The sequence below is a fragment of the Polyodon spathula genome, chromosome 5 (genome assembly GCF_017654505.1).
Source record: "Polyodon spathula isolate WHYD16114869_AA chromosome 5, ASM1765450v1, whole genome shotgun sequence".
Lineage (NCBI taxonomy): Eukaryota > Metazoa > Chordata > Actinopteri > Acipenseriformes > Polyodontidae > Polyodon > Polyodon spathula.
Window position 1 is genome coordinate 21,151,310 of NC_054538.1, and position 25,602 is coordinate 21,176,911.

Consider the following 25,602-nt stretch of genomic DNA (forward strand, 5'->3'; position numbering starts at 1 on the left):
TTATAGAAGGTCAACATGCCAACCTTTTACACAGAGAAGGACAACGGTTGTCAATAGAAGCACTGATTCCTGGATTAAAGACAGTGGATTAGAAAACTATTAAAAGGAACAGTTTTAAATCACTTTATACTGATTCCGCTAAAGAAAGTTTGGCATTTTAGTTTCAACCTTATATGGTGAATATAGATTATGTGAGACTATTTTTTATTCAAAATACCCAGTCAGAGCACACACTCACAATATGCAAGAAAGCTAAGTTTAGAAATTCAGGGTTTAAAAACAGATTACAAAAATTGAATCAATTGAAAATCGTGTGGATTAATAAAATCTGGGTGATTTAAATAAAGTAAAAATAAACAAATTAAAACAAAAGTGGACACTTTCATTAAACAATATGAAACTATTAGCAGTTGTTTCAAAACACCCAAGCAGCAAATCACTTACAGTAGCCTGAAGCAATGGTGTCTAACCTACTGTCAAAATGGGGGTCTGTGGGGTCTTTCCAGGCCTCTGGAAAAACACATTTTAAAACAGAGAACTACCCACCCAACCTAGGAATATACACATCTCTCAGTACCTGCTAAAACACACCCCTTTTAAAAATAAATAAATAAAAACACTTTAAAAGCAAGCATTGGGAAAAGTGTACTCTTTTATTGACACTTCAACCTTAAACATCTACAAACGTACTGCAGAAGAAATTAATTTCAAAGTTATTCTTCAGACAAAAACAGTACATTAGGATCTTGAATCCTTTAGAAATAGACATTCAGGATCAGAATATCCCACAGTAGTGGGTCTTTTGCCCAGATTGCTAAATGCACACTTATGACATCGTAAAAAATATTTATGCAATTACTTTAAGGCTACATTTGTCTTTTAAAAAAAAAAAAAAAAAAAAAAAAAAAAAAAAAAAGGAGGAAAAACTGAAATAGGCATTTTGTACATGTATTACAAGATACAATAGTTTGGTCCCCATTTACAACATATGCACAGATATCTGAAAAATAACACAATCAAACCAGAACTAAACACATATTACTACTAATAATTTTAATGGTTTTCATAAACGGTCTGTTGGAAGAATTTAAAAATGAATATCACTGAACTCGGACAGACTGGAGAGTGATAGAGCAATGTTCCCACCTCACCCCACAAAAAATGCATAGTGGTCCACTGACTATGACTTGTATACTATGTGGTTGCAGAAAACAATATGGTCAGGAGACCAGAATTGGAAGCCATCTGCAAGACTTGAGACCAAAGTTATTCTATAAAACCAGCTAAAAAAGGACTCTTACTACTTGGATAAATCTAGCATGCCAAAAAAGGCATTCTATATGGGTAATATTTCCCAGAATAAAAACAGCCTTACTGAGATCAACCGAAAAAAAGGAACTCAACAATATATTTATACATATATAGCCAATTATATTGTTAAAGTTTCACATGACCAAATTATGAAAGGTACTACTAACATGGATTTCCCCCTGCCTTTAGGTATTCCACATTTTAGCAGCAAGACCCCAATATGTGGAATGTTAAAATGTCCAGTTAACATGACAGCATCTGATTATAACAAATGCACAGATGATCTCAAATGACTTACTATATATGGGGGAATAAAAATCTATGTAAACCATGTAACTAAAGATTATGTGGCAACAAACAACTGAAGTGCAATTGCAGTTGGCGTTACACTCCCTTCTCACTGCGTCAGAAGGCACATCAGTGAACAGTTAATTGGTCTTTAACATGTCAATACAGCTCTGCAGGAGAGTCACGCTGCTCTGGAAAACAAAGAAGTACATTTAGACTATGGGTAGAACACCGTTCGGCATTATATTCTATATAATATATTCTATATTCCAGCATTCTATTGTAGAAATGTCATTTAAAACTGATGAATGTATATTGTTCATCTACAGCTTTTGGAAATGCATCTTGGGCTTAGAGCATGGAACTAAGTTATTTACCACGTTGAATACTTACTTTTGCATGCTTTATTTCTAGTTCAGCCATTTCAATGAGATTCTTGCGAAAAGCCACCACTCTCCTCCCTTTAAAACTGATCAGTTCTGTAATACAAAAATGTACAAATTGCAGCTATACACACACACAGCACATTACAAGGTAAATTGTTCAAGTACAATCAGTTCCATAAAAACAGACTTCTGAATTGTTGCAAAGACAATTCCCATTCACAAAAAAACATGTTTACCTGTTACAGGAGCAGGTAAACTACCAAAATACTATCTATATTATATATACAGAGATAGTATTATATTATATTATTATTATATTATATAGAGAGATGCCACCCATGAATGGCACCTGTTCTAAAAGCGCTTCACAGGGTACTCTCAAAGTTAACTCTTTCAGCGGACTACAATAATTTCAAAACAAAGGTCAAATTAATAAATAACTTAAGAATTGCAGTATGACAGTGATAATGGCATTGGTGTGACAAGCTCCTCTAATAATGGAACTCCCTCATTCAAATAATACACTCTAACTCCAGTCTCTGGTTTTATTGACACAGAAGTTCCATTACCATGCAACACATCACAGCAATGCCACTATCCTTCAATCACATAACTGGCTGTTTATCAACTGCAAGGAAGGCTTTTAAACGTTACAAAAAGCTTTGGCATTTACAGTTGATAAAAAAAAAATCTTTCCATCTCAGGGAATTACGACCGATTACCGGGCAGTGCAAAAAGGCCATGACAAGAGTTAGTCTGAGGTGACCTGTATACTGACCCTAGGGTACTGATAAGCTCATCAAAGCAACACCTGTGCAACTGCAGTACCTACCTCTCTTTCCAGACTCTGAGAGCTTCTCAAATTTCTGACAGCAGAGTTGCTGGTGCTCTTCTGCTTGTTGCACCTCTTTGCTCTTCAATCGGGCCTTATCCAGGGCCTTATTGGAGCTCTCGTAGTCTGCAAGGCCCCTCGCTCGCCTATACAACAGGTCCTATAGAGACAGAGCGCCATTTTTAATCTATTAATAATCATCGTCTTGTTTAAGGAAAAAATGTCAAAACCAGACAGCCTCCATCATATTCATATGCTGTGCAAGCAAGACACAGTAATGTAAACCTGTGCATCTAGAATACTCCGTTTAACCTCTCAGTTTAATATTAATAGAAAACTTGATTCAGGTGCACACTGCAGTTTCTTAACTTGTATTTTTTCTTATGTATTTGACTAGGATGGGTGTCCTGCATAGTTCACAATTATGAAACAAAAAGCACCAACGGACATTATTTGACAATATTCAAGTGTGATCCATTTTCTAAATGTGCAACACAAATACAGTTTGAGACAGTAACAATAGGAAGTTACAGTAGTTCCATCTAAAGAATAATGGTGAAATAGTGTAATCTATCCTTCAATACAAAAAGTATGGGAATTTAAGTAAAAGGAAGGATTGGCAGCTTCAGATTACAGCAACTTTTCTTTACAGTCCCTTGGTGATCATTGGGAGCAGATTTTCTCATTGCAAGTACTCAAATACTGAGCCCAATTGTCATTTTAAAGACACAAACCATGACAAATACTGCATCCCTTTCATGATGGAAAAAATCACACTGGTGTTTTACTTCAGGTAAATAAGTGTCACAAAGATGGCCGGAGTGGGGGACGTCAGACCAGAAACAGGAACCAGGAAATAAACGACAGAGAGGTGGAGTTTGCTGGAGCTGAGCGAATGGTCTCGCTCAGCATTTAATAGTGCACAGACAGACAGAAAATAAACGGTTGTAAGACAAACAAAAACACAGGACACGGCACTGGTAGCCAAAATATACAGACAAACAAAACGGACTAACACTAAACAAACACGGTTTGATATTTAACTTCTTATTAACATTATTATTACTATTACTACTTCCGTCTCCAATCCCGTTCTCCACTCACCGAACACACAACCCCGAGTGAGTGAAAACATGCTGCTTTTATGCAGCTGTACCGAGACTCGATTGCTAATCAATCATTCAATTGGAGTCTCGGTACAACTGCATGTGAATTAATAAAGTGCAATTCCCCATGCTCACCTATTATTATTTTTTACTTGCACGTGAAGTGTTGTGCAATCCTCGTGCCTAAATACAAATATACATTTTAAACACTCATGTTACACAGACCCGTTTATATCCTGTGTACTAATGACTATACACCAACATTAACACACAACATACAACACAAAATAAACACAGGGGCGGGAACTTTGCCACAATAAGTCATTACCTTCGCTGCTTGAATGTCTCTCATGTAGTATCTTAGTAACTCGGTCAACTTCAAATCTTCATCAGAAGCCACTCTCCCTTCCACTTTCTGAGTAACAACAAAACCAAATGAGAACATGAACGTGCTGCAAGGACTTCAGACACTCTGTGAGAAAATAAACCAAAGCAGCCATTTGTCAACTGGACAGGACAGGAGATACTATTCAATTTCCTATATTCATGCATGTTACTGATGATTAAGGATCTTACCCTGAGTTTTTCAAATAGCTCTGCAAGCTTCAGCAGGTACCTGAAACAGAAACAGATCCAGCTATTTTTTTGCAGCTATAAAATAAATCATGTTAGACAATCACATGATACACAGCAATGTGGCCAGAAGCATGACTGCAAGAAGATCCAGGTGAGAGTGACGTCTCCATCAAAAGCACCTCAAACTGTTACTGTAAAAAAAAAAAAAAAAAAAAAAAAAAAAAAAAAAAAAGAGAAACTGCAGGCTGACCTCCCTTTTGCACTGTTCTTCCCTCCTCTTTCTCTCTAGTTCCTGTTTATACAATACAGTGTCAAAGGAAACAGAAAAGTGATAAGCATCTGTGCTCTTCCTCCAAACGAACAGAAAGAATAAGCTGAGCTGGTCGTCAGGGTAATTTTAATGAAATGACTTGTCTTGCAAACTGCAAGAGACTCTCTTCACGCCACGTACTCTACTTGTGTTTGGGCCCCTCCATTATTTAAAACAAAGACCCTATATACAATTGTCCAGCCTGCGTCATACAGTATAGTGGAATTCCAAAAGGTGGCCATTCAAATAATCCAATTGCATAAAGGCAATTGCAGCTCACAAGTTTCACCCTGCACTCAGAGCTGCAGTGCTTTTACTGGGTGAGACACTGGGGCCCCCAGTTTAATTCACGTGGAAAAAACAAATAAAAAAAATGTAAAAACTCCGGCAAAAGCATAAGTTTAGTGAGTTTGGCACTCTGTTCTCTTCAGTGTTCGAGATTTCCACACATGTTTTACAATGCAACCCTTCAATAGACTTATTCACAGCAATAGTGATGATTTCTTACATTTTAAGTGCAGTGGATTCGTCTGCCGAAAGGCTGTCCAAAGTGGCGGAGAAGTGAATGTAGTCATCTGCAACATCTAAGGAAAGAAAGAAACCATGAAATGCCAGACTGTGAAGAAAGAAGCAAAAACGAGGAGAATTGGCAATTACTTTTGTGCGCTCTTGTCATTTTTTCAGCTTTCGTAGTTGCATCTCGGATTTTGTTGTAATAATCAAGGAGGAATGTCTTCTCTTGGTCAAAAAAATCGTCCACTTCCTACAAAAAATGTATAAAAAGGTAACAGTTCTTAGTAAAAATGTGAATCTTTAGTGCATAAATGCTGAAGCCGAAACACAGTAAAATAGTTTATCACCTTGAAAGAAATAAAGTTTTATGATTTCTTCTGCTATGGGACACTCTCATATTCACCTGAGCACCTTTATTATTTGTTTATTTAGCAAATGCCTTTATTCAAGGTGACTAGGGTGTGTGAACTATGCATCAGCTGCAGTCACTTAAAACAACGTCACACCTGAAAGCCAGTTAAATGTAATCGTCAATTATTTTTGTTATTTTCTCCCAATTTGAAATGCCCAATTATTAAATTTAGACTCAGCTCACCGCCACCACCCCTGCGCTGACTCGGGCGGGCGAAGACGGACACACGGTGTCCTCCGAAGACGGACAACGCAGTTCCCGGGCAGCTAACAGGCAAGCCCGCAGGCGACCAACCAGACTACAGGGGTCACTGGTGTGCGGTGAGCCGAGGACACCCTGGCCGACCTAGACCCTCCCCCCCCGGCGACGCTCAGCCTATTGAGCGCCACCTCCTGGGAACTCCCGTCCACGGTCGGCTGTGGAATAGACTCGAACCGGCGACATCCAGCCAATAGGGCGCATCCTGCACTCACGCAGAGCGCCTTTACTGGATGCGTCAGTCAGGAGCCCCACAGTTTTATTTTTAGCCTCAACCTAAATCACTTTATAGCACAGTAGAGTACCTCCGCAACACCACTTCTCACTCCAGTTAGGTGGCTCACAATAGATATTGTGTGTCAAAATGAGTGCTAGCAGAAACGGGCTAAAAGAGCACATTTAAATGGGTTCAAGACAAATATCCATAGACCTGACAGCCGCCTTTCACAAAAACACAATTATTAAAAAGCACAGGGACATGAATCTATACTACTCCCCAACAAGCATCCCAAATCCCAAAACAAAAGAAAGCAGGCAAGTATAAAGTAAGAGGCAAATGCAAATGAGTGAAACAAGTGAAAAAAGTTACAAAAAGTGAAACGAGGGAAAAACATTGACGAGAAGGAAAGAGAGGAAAAGGTGGTCTGTTTCTGAAAATGATCTCTTGCCATAATACAGTACACACTTTTAATCCAGTATGTATTGTAGCAGTATGTAAAAATCCCCATTAGTGACAGCAAAAATGAAATCTAAATGTTACCCATGCATAGAACTGCGTAAAACATAAAAGGCAATGTAAATGAGCAAAATATTTAAAAAAATAAAGTTTCCAGAATTAAAACAATATCCAAAGTCAGTATTAAAAAACTGCAGAATGTAGTGCTCGATAAGGCCTTAATGTCACAGTTCACGTTCAAATAAAAATGCACAAAAACAACTAAAGATCACAGATTTAAAAAAAAATACATCACTGTATCTAAACCTGTTTAATGATTAACTGTTACATTACCATAGATTGTCTCTTTCACTTTGTTTTAGCTGCACAATGAAGACTGACTTGGCATGTGATTAAAAAAATAAAAAACAAAAGTTGACCAAAACATGATGGTTTTCTATTGAAACAAACAGCATTACCTTTATACCAGAAATAATCACTTCATCTGCAGTTTTCACCATGTTTTTAAAGAAACCGCCAAACATTTCCTTGGCATTCTTCCTCCTCACACTCAACTGGAAAAGATTTCAAAATGGGCTAAAAACACTCTGGCACATTAAGAGCACAGCTTGTTAATTTGTAAAACCTCAAGTGTTACAAAACAGGCAATTTCAAATTGATAACAAGACATCAGCATTTGGCAAGTAGAAGCGATTGTGTGTAGCATGGTTGCACTATGAATATAAATCTCTCTGCTTTGCTTTTATAAAAAGCCTGTGAGACTCAAGCTTCTGCTCACAAAGCTTTAAACAAGGCTCTTGTGATGAATTCAATACAGTTTGATGATTCTAGACAGCTGTTAGTTTCTTTGACAGTCAAGTAATCATTCACGAATATCAAAACTTAATTTAATTCTTCAAAACAGTTTTGCACAAGATTTAGAATCTGTGGGGATATTTGAAAATACCTGTCTGTTTGCATATGCCACATTTTATAACAAAGCTAGAAAAAAAAAAAAAACACCATTCACAGTGCAAAGAAGTTTAAACAAAATTAAGAAACCCTGGATATTTTTTTTTTTTTTTTTTTAAGTGTCATTAGTGTGTTGTCATGTCATGTGCACAAGAAATAATGGAATGCAATGCAATCCACTGTATCTTACTTAGAAAAAAGAATACCTGAAGTAAAACATTCAACAAATTACTGGAACAAAACCCCATCCACGGTGTGCTCATGTCTATTCTATATCTCTTTTTGTTCTCTGACAATGCAGAATAAAGGCTTTTTGCAGGAAAAAAAGGTCAGGAAATGTGCATCTTTTTCTGCTTCCTGCCCTAGGATTCTAAAGGAAATGTAGAAAGCGGCTTACATCCTGGTCATACTCCAAGAAAATGTGGAAGTTGCGATCTTTACTGAGGACTGGGTGTGAAGAAAGCCTCTGCAGGAAAACTTCATGGACTTGCACTGTCTTTTTAAACACAGCAAGGTACTCGCTGCAAGAGAAACACACACACCACGCACTTAGAAAACAAACACACAAGGCAACAGATGAACAGCACAGAACCCTTTAGAAAAAACAGCTAAAATCAGAAAACTGGAAAATTTCCTAAGCAGTGAATAGGTTTACTAGACACACACACACACATTATATAACATAGTTATACATTTATACAGCACCTGAGAGACTTTGTCCTCTTTGGTCATAAATATGTGTTTAGTGAAAATAAATCTGTATTTATGTGAATGTTTATGATATTCAGCGAAACTGGAATAAGGACCCTCACGCTTCAAGCTCTTGTTTCATTTTGGTATACTCCTCTTTCGTCATGGTGGCCTCCCCTTCTCCCAGCTTGTGCATCTTTTCCCTCGGACTTTCAAAGTCAGGCTTCGGAGGGGATGGAGGAATCTAAAGGCATTGCAAAGTGTTTTAGAGCATACACATGCAATGACATAGAACAGACATGGCTGGCTACATAACATGTATGCCAGTAAAAGCTTTATTAGCGAGGACAAAACAAACATGTTTGAACTAGAAAAGGCATCAGGAGCATTTGACTGCCTGCCTCTTTTCCACATTACTTACAGTACATCACTTTTAAGTTCCCTTTCTTCTTCTGCCCACTTTCCTCTTAACCAAACACAAATGTCGTACAAAGACATGGTTTACAGGGATTGGTAATCTTAGAAGTACTGCAAAGATGATCACTGGTGCCCCTTTCCAGATGTTTAAGATATCTTGGCTCTGTTTGCATTTTTTTTACTTTAATTTGGAATTTTGAGATTTCAAAAGACAACGCTATAGATTAAATTTTGCTGCAGCATCTAGTACAGAATGAGGCTGACAGTAGAGCTGCAATCAGACCATTTGACCTACAGAAAAGATACCAGGATGTAGCATTTTTTCTAGAGTGTTATATTTAAAATATTTGCATACCTTGACTTAATGTAAAACAAGTAAAGTGTAAACTGTATAGTAAATTTTTTTTTTTTTGGTACAAAAAAGAAAAAAAGTGGTACCAGTTACAATGTTATTTAACCCAAGGGGCAAGATAATTGATTTTAAAAAATATTAGTTACAAAATATATACATATTAAGGAGGTGAAGTGACTTTGCTCAGGGTCACACAGTGAGTCAGTCAGCGGCAGAGATGGGACTTGAACCAATGACCTTCCGGTTACAAGCCCTGGACTTTAACCACTGGACCACACTGCCTACAGTGTTATTTTATGCTCCAGCTTATTTGTTACAAGCTCAATTCTTCATACAGACAGTCACATAAGTGCTTAGGCTACCCTATATGTTTATTAAAAGAAAAGGATATAGTTATACAGAACACATTTTAACCAAAACATTTTGCCATTGTGCCTTTAAGGATCTATTCTGACCATCTCCAACCAAATTCCAGGAACGGGGCATTTCCTCCATTTGTGGTTGATGATAAAGCACATGCGATTCCAAGGTAGGTGTTATGCATGTGCAGATCTATGCAACTCCTTTTCCACGTGCTGATAAACAGCTTTAAAAAATGCCCTTTAAAAAGCCATACACTTTTACATTATGATCCAACCCACAGTCATTCTATACCTTCTACTGTTAAAATGTCCAGTCAGCCAGACCCCTTTACCATAAACCCAGTTCCCCTTAGTTTGCTTTACAAGACACTTACAATAAGTCCTGCATACTCTTCAGTCTCATCGAGGGTGTCATGTAACCAGATGAAATCTTCATGTTGTCTGGGTACTGAAAACTCTGGCTTCTGAAAGGCATCTAGTGTAGTCTGCAATAAGATGACAAACACCAAACCATCAAAAAAAAAAAAAAAAAACAGGAGCTATAGTATTTGTTTTTTATTAGTTCTAGAATTTTATATAGAAGGCTCTAAATTAGCCACAAAAAGGTCAAGGCCAAAACAGCCTTCAGTTTAATAAATTTGTAGAGGGCACCAAGGCAACTAAACTGAAGTCAAGACCAAAGTGTAGGATGTTATGTCATTTTTTTTAGGATTCATATATAAAACTAACTACTGGTCATAGAAAGAAACAACACAGTTTAACTGAATAATAACTATTTATTTAAACAGAAAATGCTGGGTTTTGTTTGTCAACCAGCAGCCTAGATTAAGAACATAAGAACATAAGAAAGTTTACAAACGAGAGGAGGCCATTCGGCCCATCTTGCTCGTTTGGTTGTTAGTAGCTTATTGATCCCAAAATCTCATCAAGCAGCTTCTTGAAGGATCCCAGGGTGTCACCTTCAACAACATTACTGGGGAGTTGATTCCAGACCCTCACAATTCTCTGTGTAAAAAAGTGTCTCCTATTTTCTGTTCTGAATGCCCCTTTTTCTAAACTCCATTTGTGACCCCTGGTCCTTGTTTCTGCGAGGACGCTCCCTGTGCTCAAGTCAGGCATTGGCTTGTATCGCAAATCCATGGGACAGTGTGTATTTTTTTTTTTTTTTTTTTTTTTTTTAAGCCATTGCCATTGGCTTTTACCCCGGTTTTTTCCCCAATTTGGAATGCCCAATTATTATTTTTATCCCGGTTCTCCGCTGCAACTCCCGCGCCAAACTGGGAAACGGTGGCAGACACACGTGTCCTGCCAAGCCATCTTTTTCCGTGCTGCAGGTCTACAGCAAAGCCACCAGACCCACAGTGCAGGAGGACAACACAGATCTGAGTGGCTTCTACAGCACAACTGCAGACACCCTGTCAGTCGCAGGAGTCTCTGGTGCACGGTGAACCGAGGATTACCCTGCAGACCTGAAACCCCCCCCCGGGCTGGTGGTGCTTGGCCAATTGTGCACCGCCCAATGGGAACTCCAGGCCATGACCTGGACTCAAACCAGCGGTCTCCAGGCTATAGGGCGCATCCTGCACTCCATGCGGTGCGCCTTTACTGGATGCGCCACTCGGGAGCCCCCAAAACCGTTTGTGTCCGTCCGTTTAATTTATTATTACTTTAATTAATTCTAATACAGTCTTTTTTTATTATTATTATTAATTTTTTATATTTTACATAAATTATTAATTTTGTAAATATAAATGTTAAGCTAACTTTGAAATACTTACTGGTCCTGAATGTTTTGGTCCTAAACAATAACAAAAAAAACCAAAAAAACTTACAATAGCATATTGTACTCCGTTTAATATAAACTAAAAAAATGCTGAGTCGCTCTGTTGCATTTATGGATGAACTGAAACAACAAAAACATATCCATCATAAGATGGACAAATAATGAAAATAAACACAAGTAATGCAATGCAGAACAGTAGTTCCTATCATTTTGGTTTTGTGGTGGTAAAAACAAGGAAATAAATATATATTGTATATATATTTTTTAAACCTGAAAGAAAACCACTCTTAAGTAAACATTTCTAAACCACCGGCCTGAAAAAAAAACTGCGAATTTTTGCAGACTGTGAAAGGCTTTCTACCAGCTTTTTTCTTTGTTTTGTTCCTGGACTCTTTTCTGAGATGCCATTATTACACACGATAACAATCCATGTGCTTGAAAAGACAGTGTTTGTTCTTGGGTTTTACCACACAAATCATGTAATCATGTTATTGCTTGGATCCAAACACTTCCTAATACAGGTGTCTCTAGGTGCTGTAGCTGAAAGGGCACTGCGGCCATAATGGCCAAGAATAGACATACATTTTGAGGTGCATTACAGCAATTGAGAAGGTATGTGTACGTATTATTGTCATATAATAGCAATTTAAAGTAAAATGTTTTGAGAATCTAGCCCACAGTGTACGAACTTGAGGTCACATACAGCATGGTTTTTATTTTCTTGCACAATCTGTTATTTCATGCATGCGTACTGCTGAAATCAACCGTGTCTGAGCAAGTTTTCCAAAACAATATGCATATTGTGGAAACCTCTTTGCGGTTCTCACTATTAGTAGTAGGACTACTCTAGCAGATCTAGAACAGTTTCACTACCCGTTTTGATATACAGGACATCTACTGCTACAAACACTGTACCGTACGCTTACAGAACAAATGGCCATGAAAACACAGATTTAAATTCTCACCACTCAATGTAATAGAGATTATTTCTCCACTTGCTGTAAACCACATTGTTCAGTTCCCATTCCCAGCGATTTCTGCAATGGTTTTTGTTCAACACCTATCAGTTTAGGCCAACTTAAAGCTGCAGTGTCCTGCAGTCATGTCCTCCCCCCCGTATAACGTTTGAAGTTTTCTCACCTTGGTGTGGACTGTAAACTTTACTTTATCTCTTTCACAGAGTGCATCAGGAATGTCGATCATGAGAGAGGTATCGTTGTTCAGGTCCACAGAAACGGATCTGAGCTGGAAAAAATATGAATAAATGATGTTAAATCACTAAAGTGATTATGAGCAAACCAAATGTCCCATATGCTCCATGGCCCCTCAGCACACCAAAAAAACAGACACAAGGGTCAATCCAGAAGCATGAAACAACATTTGTTGAGATGAAGGCGTCCCTTATCGCACAGCCAGAAAGGCTTTGGGCTTCAAGAATTTACAATGAGTGAAAAGCTAAAAACATAGTAATACATCCATCTGGAAAGAAACGCCCATTCTTGTAGTAATGGGGAGGTTCCACGTTAAGATCACATTGCTACGAGTCATTTTCCTCTACTGGCTCACTAGTTCTGCATTGGTTTAGGTCTACTTAAAATATCTTGGGCCAGTTTGACCCAAAGTTTTAACTGGCACATTCTTTAGGGCAAATCTGAATTTCAATTTATGCTAAATAAATTGAACAAATAATACTGGTTCGACCTCATTTTGTTGTGCAGTTCCTGTTGAATTGCCAACTATTCGAAGCAATGCAACTTCCAATGCCTTCAATATGCAATATATAATCTGGTTAGAAATCACTGTCACTGATACTACCAAAGGTATAAAGGCTGACGTAGTCTATTCCAATTGGCTTATTACATTTAGTGCTTCACATTTGTCTCAAACAGGGCTTGAGAGAACTTTAATAGCAGCAGAACACAGCAATTTCCCACGGACACACACAGCACAGCTATTCACAAGGGACACCTTCAATTTAGGAAAGGTTGTTTTCCACAGCCTCAGGACAAAAGTGAAAGAGTTTAAGAACAATTTGCCCTCCTGTTCAAGTTTGTGTATGCAAATAAAACTGGGTAGAAACTAGTGGAAATAAAATGCATTGGTCCAACTAGCATACAGCATGTACGCTCTTTACAAACCTTGGGATTGCCAAAACAATAGCTTGCAAATTGACAATTCTGCTCAACCTGCCATCTGCATACCTCCTGCTAATCTGTAACAGTCAGGTCTTTTTGGTAGTGCTTGTCTGCATGGCCTCTACAAGTTTACAAGCCTAGAAAACAGCCAAGCCCTATGACATTCAATTAACTTATAAAGACTGGCTTCTTATCCATAAAAAAATTTATTCCTCCAAAAGAATCCTACTTAATACAAAAGAACCAGCAGCCAGCGTGGTAGGGTCTGTGAAGCAGCTCACCTTTCCAGTTCTGTGTATTTTCTCCCACCACTCCAGGAGTGTACAATTTAAAAGATAAAAATTAAAAAAAAAAAAAAAAAAACTCCCACAACACATATGTCAAAATAACTATTCAGTAAAACTTTCACAGCAATGTATTTATTACATTTCTCACAATGAGAATCATGCAGTATTTATTGGTGATGTGCATTGACTTTGAACAGTTTATTTCAGAACAGCCTCATCTAGCTACAACACAGTATTGGTATAAACTAAACTGTCCAGTAAGCAGAAAATAAAACTGATAAGCGGGAAGGAACCATTTCCTTTGGAATGTATTTCAGGAAATTTTAAACAAACAGTTCTGAAGCACAAGACTGAGTGCCTTATTAAGGAGTGTTACACGCTCAACTTCTGCTGTTAAAACTGCTGTAGCCTAAATCCAACCTTAACATCCATGAGTCAACCAATAATACATTAAAAAAGCCTTATTTACAGCAATGCACGTTCGCCTTTTTTATATCCTTTTATAAACATTTATCATATTTTTCTGTACTCTACAATTATTACATTTTGCTATGCTTTTTACAGTGGTTCAGGCCTAAGTTTAATGCGGGTAACGCTTAAAAGTAAAGCCACTGTTTTCGGACAAGCATCTGAATTGAAGTTACAGTAATTTAAACTCCACGCTGTATCACGGAAGCTACTGTACTGCCATGAAGACATCCTTGTTTAGTGGCAAAAGCTCAACATCTTTGCATTCACTTATAGGCTACCTGGTTGCCTTCAAGTTAATTCATTTTGCCATATCATCCCATACTGTAAATAAAACGTCTTACGATATATAAAAAGAAACGAAGCTTTTACAACTGTGGAACTTGCAATACTTTCTACTAGTAGTATAAAATGAAAAATTGGACAACCGTATTTGTCCTCATATTAAGATTTTCAAATGGCAGTAAAATGTATGACACGGGCTATTTGCTTACTGTGGAAAATCGAGCCCATAATGCACACAAACGGGTTTATCCCAGATTAAATGCCTGGCTCCACTCAAGGCAGCAATAGCACTTTGTACTTGAAAAGGGAACGCAGTAACACTAGCTTCAAATTGCACACAAAAAAATTATGTGCCCGGGGCAACTTTCAAAATGAATGAAGTCAAATGACAATGTGACACAGTCACAGACGCCTTCTACGAAATTAAAGGTTACAGGTTTACAAAAATGTCCACTTCATGGTTTATTATTGTTATGTATTGTAACGTAACTTATTGTAACCCCAATACGAAAATGTATATATATATATATATATATATATATATATACTATATCTATATATATTTATATATATTATATATAGACACACACTTTGAAACTAAATGGTTATGGAAAATATAGTATAAATGTGTTTAAATTTAACTATACAACGTTCGACATTCGACACACAGTTACATAAATTCCAAGCAGGAAATGCAAATCTATTTTTTCTGGGGGAAAAAAAAACAAAACTTTCTGTAGAGATTCGTTTTTTTCTTACGTACTGACCTTGCTGTTGCGATCACTCTCTTCGGGAGTTGATGCCATCTTCAACCTACTAAAGCGACAATAGACAACACCGTTCTTGCACAGCTATTCGCGGAAATGTCATTAACCTGCTATTTCATTTGTAGATAATCCAAAATACTCAGCCTTTTTACCGTCCCTGTCACCCTACCACTTCCATGAACTTTAAAACCCGACTACAAACCCTTGCGAATGGACAGACACTGGTCTTATCCGTTTTTCTAGTGGCTAATTCGTTTGCCACTCAAACTGTAATCGTAACCAAAAATTGCCGCCATGAGGATCAGCAAGATTATACCAAACTCCCGGGGGAAAGCAACACGGTTAGGATTAAAAGGAACACAAGCATAATTCGAAACATCCAATTGAATTATGGGATCCGTAGTTTGCTACACCCTGGCGCGTCTTGTAAAACTACAAACCCCGTCACATCACACGATAATGCAGTGTGGACCGGATTTGCACGCTGGGGTCCTGGCGCGAACCTAAACGGGTAAGATTAGAAGTGTATGTAAAAAACGAGTTATTGTATTACTTAGATTTTAGGTAAATTACTTACTATTATATAAAAAAAAAAAAAAAAACGGAAGTTAAAACAATAGGATGTAGTTTACTTGCTTCACGGATAGGTCTTGTACCTGTTGTAAGGTTGTCTGTAGTGTTGTTTACGTTAGGTAGATGCGACGATGTGGGCAGTTTGCAAGCACAAGTGTTATTAATTAATTACCTATCCGGAACTTTGAGGAGGTCAGTTCTTAAGAGCAATGGCCTCTGGTCATGCCATGGTTGTTCATTTTTTGCAAGTAAACTGCAAACGCGCCCCTTCCCCCTCCTTAATAGTTAGTCGCTTTAATAAACTGTCAAAGTAAAGAAACAGAAAAAAAGAAACCATATTTTTCAGTGGCTTTAATTTTATGAGTTTTCAAATAATACATTATCATTTTTCTCAGAATCTGCCTTTACCTGATTTAGCTTGTTTGGAGAATCCTCATCAGTCTGTGCACCTAGGATTCTCCACAGAAGTTCAAAAACACGTAATTTAAGGTAGGGTGACCAGGTTTCCTAAACTAAGAACTGGGACAGAGATTAAACTTAAAAACAAGCATTACTGTTTGTAATTATTGTCTTCCATGAGGAAGATAAAATGTTCTGTTGAAATCGTGGTTTATTTATTTAAGAATGCTTCTTATTTGAATACAGTGTTTTTATTACTGTTTTCAAATCAAACTAAAAAAGAACCTCTGACTGCTTCGTTTCCAATTCGTGGCCATGTTTAATTTCATGTTATAACCATATGTATTGCTCTCTTCACCCATAATTTTGCGTACTTCTGATTTATTATAGTGACCTAAATAAATAATAATATTCTGGACGATATTATTGTGATTGGCGACTGTTTACTTAATTAACGTAAGGAGTTCTATCTGGCGCCGCAGTATACCAGGATTTTTTCTTTTTCTTCTTTTTCTTTCGTTTATGGGGGACAGTTAATAGTAAAAGGGTAAGGTCTGGTCACCCTATGTATGTAAAGGCATGATTTAGAGAAAACATTTAACGGTTCAGTATTGGAGTAACAGATTGTGTAATAATATTTAATATTAAGAGATGTGCTCATTATATTGCTGTTTAATGTTCTTTGTTAATTTACCAATGCTATAGGTTTTTTTTTTTTTTTTTTTTTTAATAGAGTTTGACTGCGCATCGTTTCCTGCAATGCTATTTATGGTGAAGAAAAATTTAACAGGAGGATGACATTCTTTCAGCAGTTGATGATTCATACAGTGCAGTATGGGGGGCCAAGGAGACTCATTACCGGGTTGTTGCACCAAGACAGATCAGTCCCAGTTGTGTGCTTGTCAACCTCCTGTTTCTGGAACACCCGGAAAAACAACCCGTATGGGTGTGTCGACCAGGAGAAATACTCCTCTTTGGTGCGTTCGGTAGTGTCATCGAAAGTCAGCTCACAGACTCCAACGAGCTTAGCTGAAGAGGACAGGAAGTTATATGGACCAGTTATCAGATCCAAGCCTGTAGCAGAGGACTGTGTGCCGAGAGCCCCCAAAAATGCAGCCCCTTTGCTAAACCCCAGCAAGGTATTGGACCAGACCCAGGAAGCTGCACTGAAAGCGCCGCTCCGGTTTGCTTTGCAGAGAGGCCAGGGAAGGTCATACATCCCCAGTGTGACCCGCATTCTGCAGCAGACCATGCCGCTCGAGCAGGCCTTTTATTTGGAGAGGTGGAGAAAGAAAATGATCGCAGAGCTCGGGGAAGAGGGTTTTAGTCAATATACTGCAAGTAAGTCAGTTGTTAGCCTAAGCTGTATTCACCCCATACAGTAGCACCCTATAACGACTTCCAAGAATCAGATCACAGATAAAAGGCCCAATAGGGCAGCCCATACTGGTAAAGGTCTTGTAAGATATCATCGAAACGACGCAGCACCTGTTGCATACTAGTTTCACCCATAGTGTGTAGGTAACAAGCTCAGGTGTGTCTTACTAAACTCTATGCAATGACAGCCTTATTTCCATTCCTGCCAAAATGACAACAGTCAAACCTGCACATTCCAGTGGTACTTGTTGCATTCAGTTGTGAAGTAAACAAACATTAAAAAATACATTTTTATACTTTTCTCGTTTTTTTTTGTGGTGCACTGATTTGGTTCCGGAGGCGTCTTATCATATGTGATAAGACATTTAGAATGGCTTTTATGCCCTTAATTCTTATACAGGAGATAACCTTATTCCACCTGAACTTCAACGACCCACTTGTGAATTGTTTCTATAACATATTAGTATAACATAATTCCTATTAAAGTAACATAATTGTATTTGCTTCTACTGCTATGCATGGTCATGGTCAGTCATTTCTTTGTCATATCTTCACACAGTCAATCATACGTTTTTTTTATATTATATATATATATATATATATATATATATATATATATATATATATATTTATATTTTTTTTAAGAGAGTATTATCATTAAAAAGGAAGTTAAATTATGAAACTAAAAAAAAATATTATTCAAATTTGTTATAAAAGTACAATTGTGTGTCTGGTGATCGGTCCTAGACCTTTTTGTTCCTTTCCAGAAAGGTCTTCCAAACCTGCTTTAAAACTTAGCATTTGAACGTCGGTGGAGGTGACTGAACAGATCTGGAGGGATTGGCTGAACAGGAGGAGGGAGGTGTGGATGTGTGTGGATATATACAGAGCGTGCAGCATGTTCTGGCAGACGTCGGAGGTGTGCGGGCAATCGAAAGCGCAGTCAAGCACCAGTCTCTGAGCTACACTGGCCTTGTAGACTGTGTAGCTGAGTATCGGTAAGAAGTTGAGGAAGAAAACCTATGTTTGGTCCACACTTCAAGAGTAAATAGCTTAAAAGTCACTTGAATAGTTTTTTGTTTTTTTATTGCAATTGTAATCATTTTCAGCTTGCTTTGAGATTGCCTGGTGATCATATGTCCTGGCACTGAACCGACTTCCTCATTCAATTGAAATCACGTGACCGTGTGACTGCTGGTCCCGCTTTGACCAGCAGAGTTGAAGGATAACTATGTTAGGTGATTTGAATGGAATGAGGAATTCTTTTGTCACCAGTTAGGATCTGTAGGTAAGCTGAAAACCAGGTAAAGACAGATTTTGGGGAGGGGGAGAGATTTTTAATAATTCATTGTTAAAGCAACAGAACTAAATGAAGATGACGGGATAAACTGCTGTGAAAGGAAAGCACCAATGAGCAAATGTTGCAAGTTAGTTGTTTTTTTTTTTGTTTTTTTTTTTCTCCTTCATGCTGAGATTTTGTGAAATATTGGGCATACCTTCCAGCTGCCCTTCTGCCAAGGTCTTTTGAAGTGCCCTCCAACATTTTTCATGATTTCTTTTCAGCATTTTTTTTATACTGCACTTAAGACCAGTTTAATCGATCAAAGCCCACAGGTGTGATTGATCAATTAATCGATTAAAACCCTGCGTTAAAATAAATACTATTATGTTTGAAGGTGCTTTAGTACAATGGCACTGGGTAGAGATAACTTCATCTATAACAATGTTTTTGTTACTGTTTAAACTAAATTATTTTTACATGTGACTTTACAGAGGAAAGTTATGTATTATTGACTGGAAGACCTCTGAAAAGCCAAAGCCCTTGTTGAGAAACACTTTCGATAACCCTCTGCAAGTTGCAGCATATATTGGTGCCATGAACAGCGATGACAACTATGGGTTTCTGGTTAGTACTAATACAAATTGGTTGACCATGTTTTAGAACTACAGTAGTTGGTTATTATTAATCTAATTGTATATGTTTTTATTGTTCTTGAAGGTGGAAAATGGTCTGATCGTGGTTGCCTACAAAGACGGTTCTCCAGCACACCCACATTTCATGGACCCGGACCTCTGCCTCGAGTATTGGAATAAGTGGCTGTTTCGACTAGAGGAGTACATGGATAGAAAGGAGAGGAAAGATAACACTGGCTAATTGAGAGGCGCTTAGCTACAAAATAAGTGTTGGGTTTTTTTCAAACAAAGGTCTTCTATCTGTTTTTTCATTGATTTATATGATGTGTGACCTCTCTGTTGCAGATTGTTTCTGTGTTGTAATAAGTTTAAAAAAAAAAAAACATTTTTTATATTTAATTGAATAAAAAAAAGTATTTGTTTAGATCTGTCTTTTTTTCCCTTCAAATGGTTAGAAGGTTTTGATATTTCACTCCAGTGATGGAGACTTGTGACCTACAGGGTATACTGACTGCAGATAAGGCCTTGCACAGTTAGCTATGTCAAGTTACCATAAAATGGGTAGAAGCAATATTTAGTAGAACTTTAAAAGGTACTGTTTTAAAGAGTGACAGCAACCAGGAAATCAAGCACCACAATTATGTGCCCATTTTGACAATGATAAGCATTCAGGAAGACAACTTCTGAATGTATGGTCAGCAAGAACTCAGAATTAATTCAGTGGTGACTGACTGCTCCAGAGGATTGTCCCACCTTGCTTTACGTTTTCAGTATTTCCTCCAGAATATCAACTGATGTAATACACTTTTTTCCTTGTTGATTAAAGCAGGTAAAGATGACAGAACTACCTTTTAATGTTACATTACAGTATTATCTTACACATATATAGCACTATTCACTGACAAGTCACATAAAGACCTACAAGACTTTGGATTTGGTGCTGACGAGCACAAAATCCAAACAAAACGTCTTTCAGCTTAAGTTTTTAAAAAGCATTCACTAAAGCTATATTTGTGATTTCAAAGATCAATGATTTATCATCTGAAAGCCTTGGAAACCTGTGAAAGACTATCTCTGGGATCTCCCAGTGCAAACAGGACCAGAGGGGGTCATCATTCCAGTCAGGTGTAAAGAATCTCGTGCACCTCTCATAACTGCTGTTTCTTGCTTGTGAGTATTTTATTGATTTTTGCAGTGTGAACCTTTTTATTAAAAAAAAAAAAAAAACAAGGATTTATAGTGTTGTCATACATTAAAGGATCAATCTAAATGTGCATATTTGTAATTCAATTCCTGGTATTAAAACATTCCTGAATTTGACGTGTTGCAATTTGCAACACCTTCAATACTGGTATAAGAGATGCATCCTCAGAATGAATGTTCTTAAGATAGCAGGCCCAAGATATATGCTGACATTGCAAATACCAGTAATTTTCATTAGCAAAATACTCTATAATTTGCAGATTCTGTACAAGCGTGTTTCATTCGCAACCATTCTTTAATTCATTATTTTAGCTCCAGCATGTGGTAATATATCTACACCCAAACCAAAAATGGAAGTTAATACATCTTAAAAATATATAAAATACAGACTTATTAGCAGCTGGATCCCGTAATTACTAAATACCAGTATTACTTTTATAGTGTCGTGTTTAAAATCTGTTAATAAACAGGTATTCACACAGTTAATAACCTGGTTAAGCCTGGTACAAGTGAGATGTGTGTGCCACAACTAAAATTATGTTAACTTTCACATACATAAGAACATAAGAAAGTTTACAAACGAGAGGAGGCCATTCGGCCCATCTTGCTCGTTTGGTTGTTAGTAGCTTATTGATCCCAAAATCTCATCAAGCAGCTTCTTGAAGGATCCCAGGGTGTCAGCTTCAACAACATTACTGGGGAGTTGATTCCAGACCCTCACAATTCTCTGTGTAAAAAAGTGTCTCCTATTTTCTGTTCTGAATGCCCCTTTTTCTAAACTCCATTTGTGACCCCTGGTCCTTGTTTCTTTTTTCAGGCTGAAAGTCCCTTGGGTCGACACTGTCAATACCTTTTAGAATTTTGAATGCTTGAATTAGGTCGCCACGTAGTCTTCTTTGTTCAAGACTGAACAGATTCAATTCTTTTAGCCTGTCTGCATATGACATGCCTTTTAAGCCCGGAATAATTCTGGTCGCTCTTCTTTGCACTCTTTCTAGAGCAGCAATATCTTTTTTATAGCGAGGTGACCAGAACTGCACACAATATTCAAGATGAGGTCTTACAAGTGCATTGTACAGTTTTAACATTACTTCCATTCAACACTTTTCACAATGTATCCGAGCATCTTGTTAGCCTTTTTTATAGCTTCCCCACATTGCCTAGATGAAGACATTTCTGAGTCAACAAAAACTCCTAGGTCTTTTTCATAGATTCCTTCTCCAATTTCAATATCTCCCATATGATATTTATAATGTACATTTTTATTTCCTGCGTGCAGTACCTTACACTTTTCTCTATTAAATGTCATTTGCCATGTGTCTGCCCAGTTCTGAATCTTGTCTAGATCATTTTGAATGACCTTTGCTGCTGCAACAGTGTTTGCCACTCCTCCTACTTTTGTGTCGTCTGCAAATTTAACAAGTTTGCTTGTTTTGCAATGAGGTGCACAAAACAAGGGTTAAAATGTACTGACAGGTTGGATCTGGTCATCCAAATTGCCAGTTTCCTTGTGATGCTTGAGGCACTCTCCATGCTTTATGCATATGACTTCATTTTGCTGCGCTTAAACAACAAGTTTGAACCGTGCCATATCACACTGTTGCTTGCTATAGTTGGCTATGCTATACAGTGCTTTTACTGTGCTTTTCCGCGCCTTGCTAGTGATTTTACAATAGCATACAGCAGTAAAGTAATGGTAAAGCCAGGGAATACTGTAGTTTAATGAGAGTTGCTGACTTGTGTAGGTTTTGACGTGCCTCTTGAGATCGAAGGTGCCGTTGAGTCCTTTCCCACAGAAGGTGCACAGTTGTCTCTTCACCAGGTGAGCATGCACTGCCTGCGGATCACTTTACTGCACACGGTGCATGTGAACGGCTCGTGTAGTGTAATTTCCGTTATTAGTAATTTAACATGCTTTATTGATTAAAATTAAAATGATGTTGGACTAGCTTTTAACATTTCTGACAGCAAAAAAATATATTTACAACGTTTCAAATAATCTCAAACGTTGATAAATGCAATCTTGCCACTTCCCTTTACTCGACTACTCCAGACTCGATTGGTACAGACTGCGTGAGACCTATAGGTTATTTAGGTCCACAGTACACATATTGACATGCATGTGCTGCTACCCGTGTACCAGGAGTGCATAGTTTTAGAGTCGTTTGTGTCGTGTTGTAGACACTATTAAGTTTGTAGTTATGTCTACAGTCTCCAAAGTAGTACTAGGTGTTTCTTTGGTTCTTAGTCTGGGAACGGTGGCTGGAGTTCATATCAAGCAGAACCTGGACAGAGAGGTATGTGAAGAGGCACTCAAGGGCTTTTTATAACCCTGTGCTGGAGACAAAGTCGTCCTAATGTTAAGAAGAGCACTGTGTTAACATTACTGTTTAGTGCTTCCTAAAGCTTCTAACGAAATGGCAAACAGTAAACTGGCAAAGCGGTAGCGAATGTGCTGTCCCCTTGGGGCGACTTTTATTGATGTCCGGTTAAGAAACACTGTGACGATATAAGAAATGGCTTCGAGTAAGGTTGCATATTACTTTGGGGGAATACGGTGTTACTTTTGAATTTGAATTCTTAATTTAAAATATAGAAAAATGTAAAACTGACTTCACTATAAAAATATATATATAGTCGGTTGCAGTAGGTTGAGGTTCCGTATAAGATCTTTGAGATGACAGGTTGGTACTCCCTTATTTAAGAAAAAGAGAACTATTAACAGTAAAAGTATTCATTATTATCATTTCAAACATTTTCGTTGGAAAGAACCTTCTGTCTGTTGCCACTATTGCATAGGTAATATGTACTGCTCACCGATACACCATAGCAATACGTTGGTATTGTGGTAATAGATAAGTGAAAGCTTATACAGAGCAGCCAGCTAAGGGGTTTTGAAAGCAGTACCAGTAGAAAAAATAAAACGCCAGAAAGATATGTCCACCAACATGGATTCATTTAGCCCACTTATGTGCAACTAAGGGTCACAAAATGTAAATTAGGACATCCCAGTATTAGATTGTTTTTCATAACAAAGCGTAGAAATCCCCATATCTTCTCGTATTTTTTTTTTTTTTTTTGATGAATGTTTAATTTCGGAACTATGTTTGACCTTTTCTCTCATTTATGTTAGATATTGATCTCTGTAGATATTAATCAGACTTGATTAGTCCATATTTTTCTTCACAGAGACTGCATGAAGGTGTCATCAGGGATCTTGAGAGACAGGCCCGTAAAAGGGAGAATCTGCGACAGCTGGAAGAACAAATCTCTCTCACCAAGGAGCTTGAGATGGAACGGGAGAAGAGAGCAGCGGGCGCACAGACCTCCTAGATTGACCTAGATATACTACACACCTGCTATTGCCGTGCTGGAAACAACCATCTACATGCAGCAAAATTGCCTATAGCAAGAAGCATTGGACCGGGAGTTTGTTAGTGTTCCTCCAGCTTGAAAAGGATATTTTTCTGCATTTATTAAAGATATTTAATGGGGGACTGTCGCAGATGGCTTTGTGTGGCGTGTGGGGGGTGACGTCAGGTTCAGGAAGCAGTAGTCAAAACAAAGTATGGCGGGGCAAAACTGAAAAGCAACAGCGTTCAGCGCATTTATTAAATAATAAACAAAATAAATACTTATACAAAACACTAAACAAAAAGGGCACAAGGGCCAAACAAGCAAACAGTAAACAAGTAGTAAGCTGGTGCGAAACCAGCAAACGTAGCAGCTGTTTAGTTCCTTTTTCCCACAGACTTGCGTCTCCCCTCTGTCACTCTCCGCACTCCAAGCCGAGAGTGGGTCTTTTATATTCCTGGCTGGAGCCTTAATTACCCACTAATAAATGACCTTATTAAGGCTCCAGTCACTTTACCACGAGAGTTCTAGGGCGGGGCTTTGAACCCCATCAATACCGACTTCACATTATAAGACTGGCTTTTTCGCCGGTCTCAAACACTAAATAATAAAGGACAGACGGTGCTCGACCGCCCGCACATAAACACAATAATAATAACAAATGAATACATAGGGGTGGGCACCACATCACAGGGACACAGAATTCACCACGCAAAAACTATAAATAATAAAAAAAAAAAAATCAAAATTCAAAATTTTAAATGTTTGGCTGTAGCAGAAAGCAGTTTGTTCGCCGAAGGGCTGGACAGCAGTACACGAATCAGTGTCTGCAGGCAACAGTGAAGCATGGTGGAGGTTCCTTGCAAGTTTGGGGCTGCATTTCTGCAAATGGAGTTGGGGATTTGGTCAGAATTAATGGTAATGCTGAGAAGTACAGGCAGATACTTATCCATCATGCAATAGAGGCATATGATTGGACCCAAATTTGTTCTGCAGCATGACAATGACCCCAAACATACAGCGAAAGTCATTAAGAACTATCTTCAGCGTAAAGAAGAACAAGGAGTCCTGGAAGTGATGGTATGGCCCCCACAGAGCCCTGATCTCAACATCATCGAGTCTGTCTGGGATTACATGAAGAGAGAGAAGAAACTTAGGCTGCCTAAATCTTCAGAAGAACTGCGGTTAGTTCTCCAAGATGTTTGGGCCAACCTACCTGCCAAGTTCCTTCAAAAACTGCAAGTGTACCTAGAAGAACTGATGCTGTTTTAAAGGCAAAGGGTGGTCACACCAAATATTGATTTGATGTAGATTTTTCTTCTGTTCACTCACTTTGCATTTTGTTAACTGATAAATATAAACTATTAACATGTCTATTTTTGAAAGCATTCTTACTTTACAGCATGTTTTCACACCTGCCTAAAACTTTTGCACAGTACTGTATACATATATATATTATATATATATAGAGAGAGAGAGAGAGAGAGAGAGAGAGAGAGAGAGAGAGAGAGAGAGAGAGAGAGTAACGACGCTGAGTCAGCAGTTCAATGGCAGCAGGTGTTCAGGGCCATCAGAGACATAGAGTTCGGCTTTCCACGCGAGTGGTACCCAGCTGTT

General features: G+C 38.0%; 3 protein-coding genes across 3 annotated transcripts; 2 read left to right on the forward strand and 1 right to left on the reverse strand.

The window, feature by feature from the left end:
• Positions 1-634: 634 nt before the first annotated feature.
• On the reverse strand, positions 635-15,483 carry LOC121315715 (sorting nexin-5-like). Its single transcript, XM_041250060.1, has 13 exons — positions 15,166-15,483; positions 12,364-12,468; positions 9,815-9,925; positions 8,432-8,553; positions 8,017-8,140; positions 7,127-7,222; positions 5,467-5,572; positions 5,318-5,393; positions 4,500-4,539; positions 4,252-4,338; positions 2,818-2,977; positions 1,993-2,078; positions 635-1,790 (listed from the first exon to the last, which is right to left on the reverse strand). The coding sequence occupies exons 1-13, from the start codon at positions 15,202-15,204 to the stop codon at positions 1,740-1,742; spliced, it is 1,203 nt and encodes a 400-aa protein (XP_041105994.1). The 5' UTR covers positions 15,205-15,483; the 3' UTR covers positions 635-1,739.
• Positions 15,484-15,578: 95 nt separating this feature from the next.
• Positions 15,579-19,783, forward strand: mgme1 (mitochondrial genome maintenance exonuclease 1). Its single transcript, XM_041251453.1, has 6 exons — positions 15,579-15,676; positions 16,871-17,518; positions 17,703-17,755; positions 18,344-18,512; positions 19,288-19,420; positions 19,514-19,783. Exons 2-6 carry the CDS (start codon positions 16,932-16,934, stop codon positions 19,667-19,669), a joined length of 1,098 nt encoding a protein of 365 aa, XP_041107387.1. The 5' UTR covers positions 15,579-15,676; positions 16,871-16,931; the 3' UTR covers positions 19,670-19,783.
• A 2,925-nt stretch (positions 19,784-22,708) lies between these two features.
• LOC121315259 (protein PET117 homolog, mitochondrial) lies at positions 22,709-24,126 on the forward strand. The gene is made up of 2 exons (XM_041249303.1): positions 22,709-22,928; positions 23,821-24,126. Exons 1-2 carry the CDS (start codon positions 22,833-22,835, stop codon positions 23,962-23,964), a joined length of 240 nt encoding a protein of 79 aa, XP_041105237.1. The 5' UTR covers positions 22,709-22,832; the 3' UTR covers positions 23,965-24,126.
• The last annotated feature ends 1,476 nt before the right edge of the window (positions 24,127-25,602 follow it).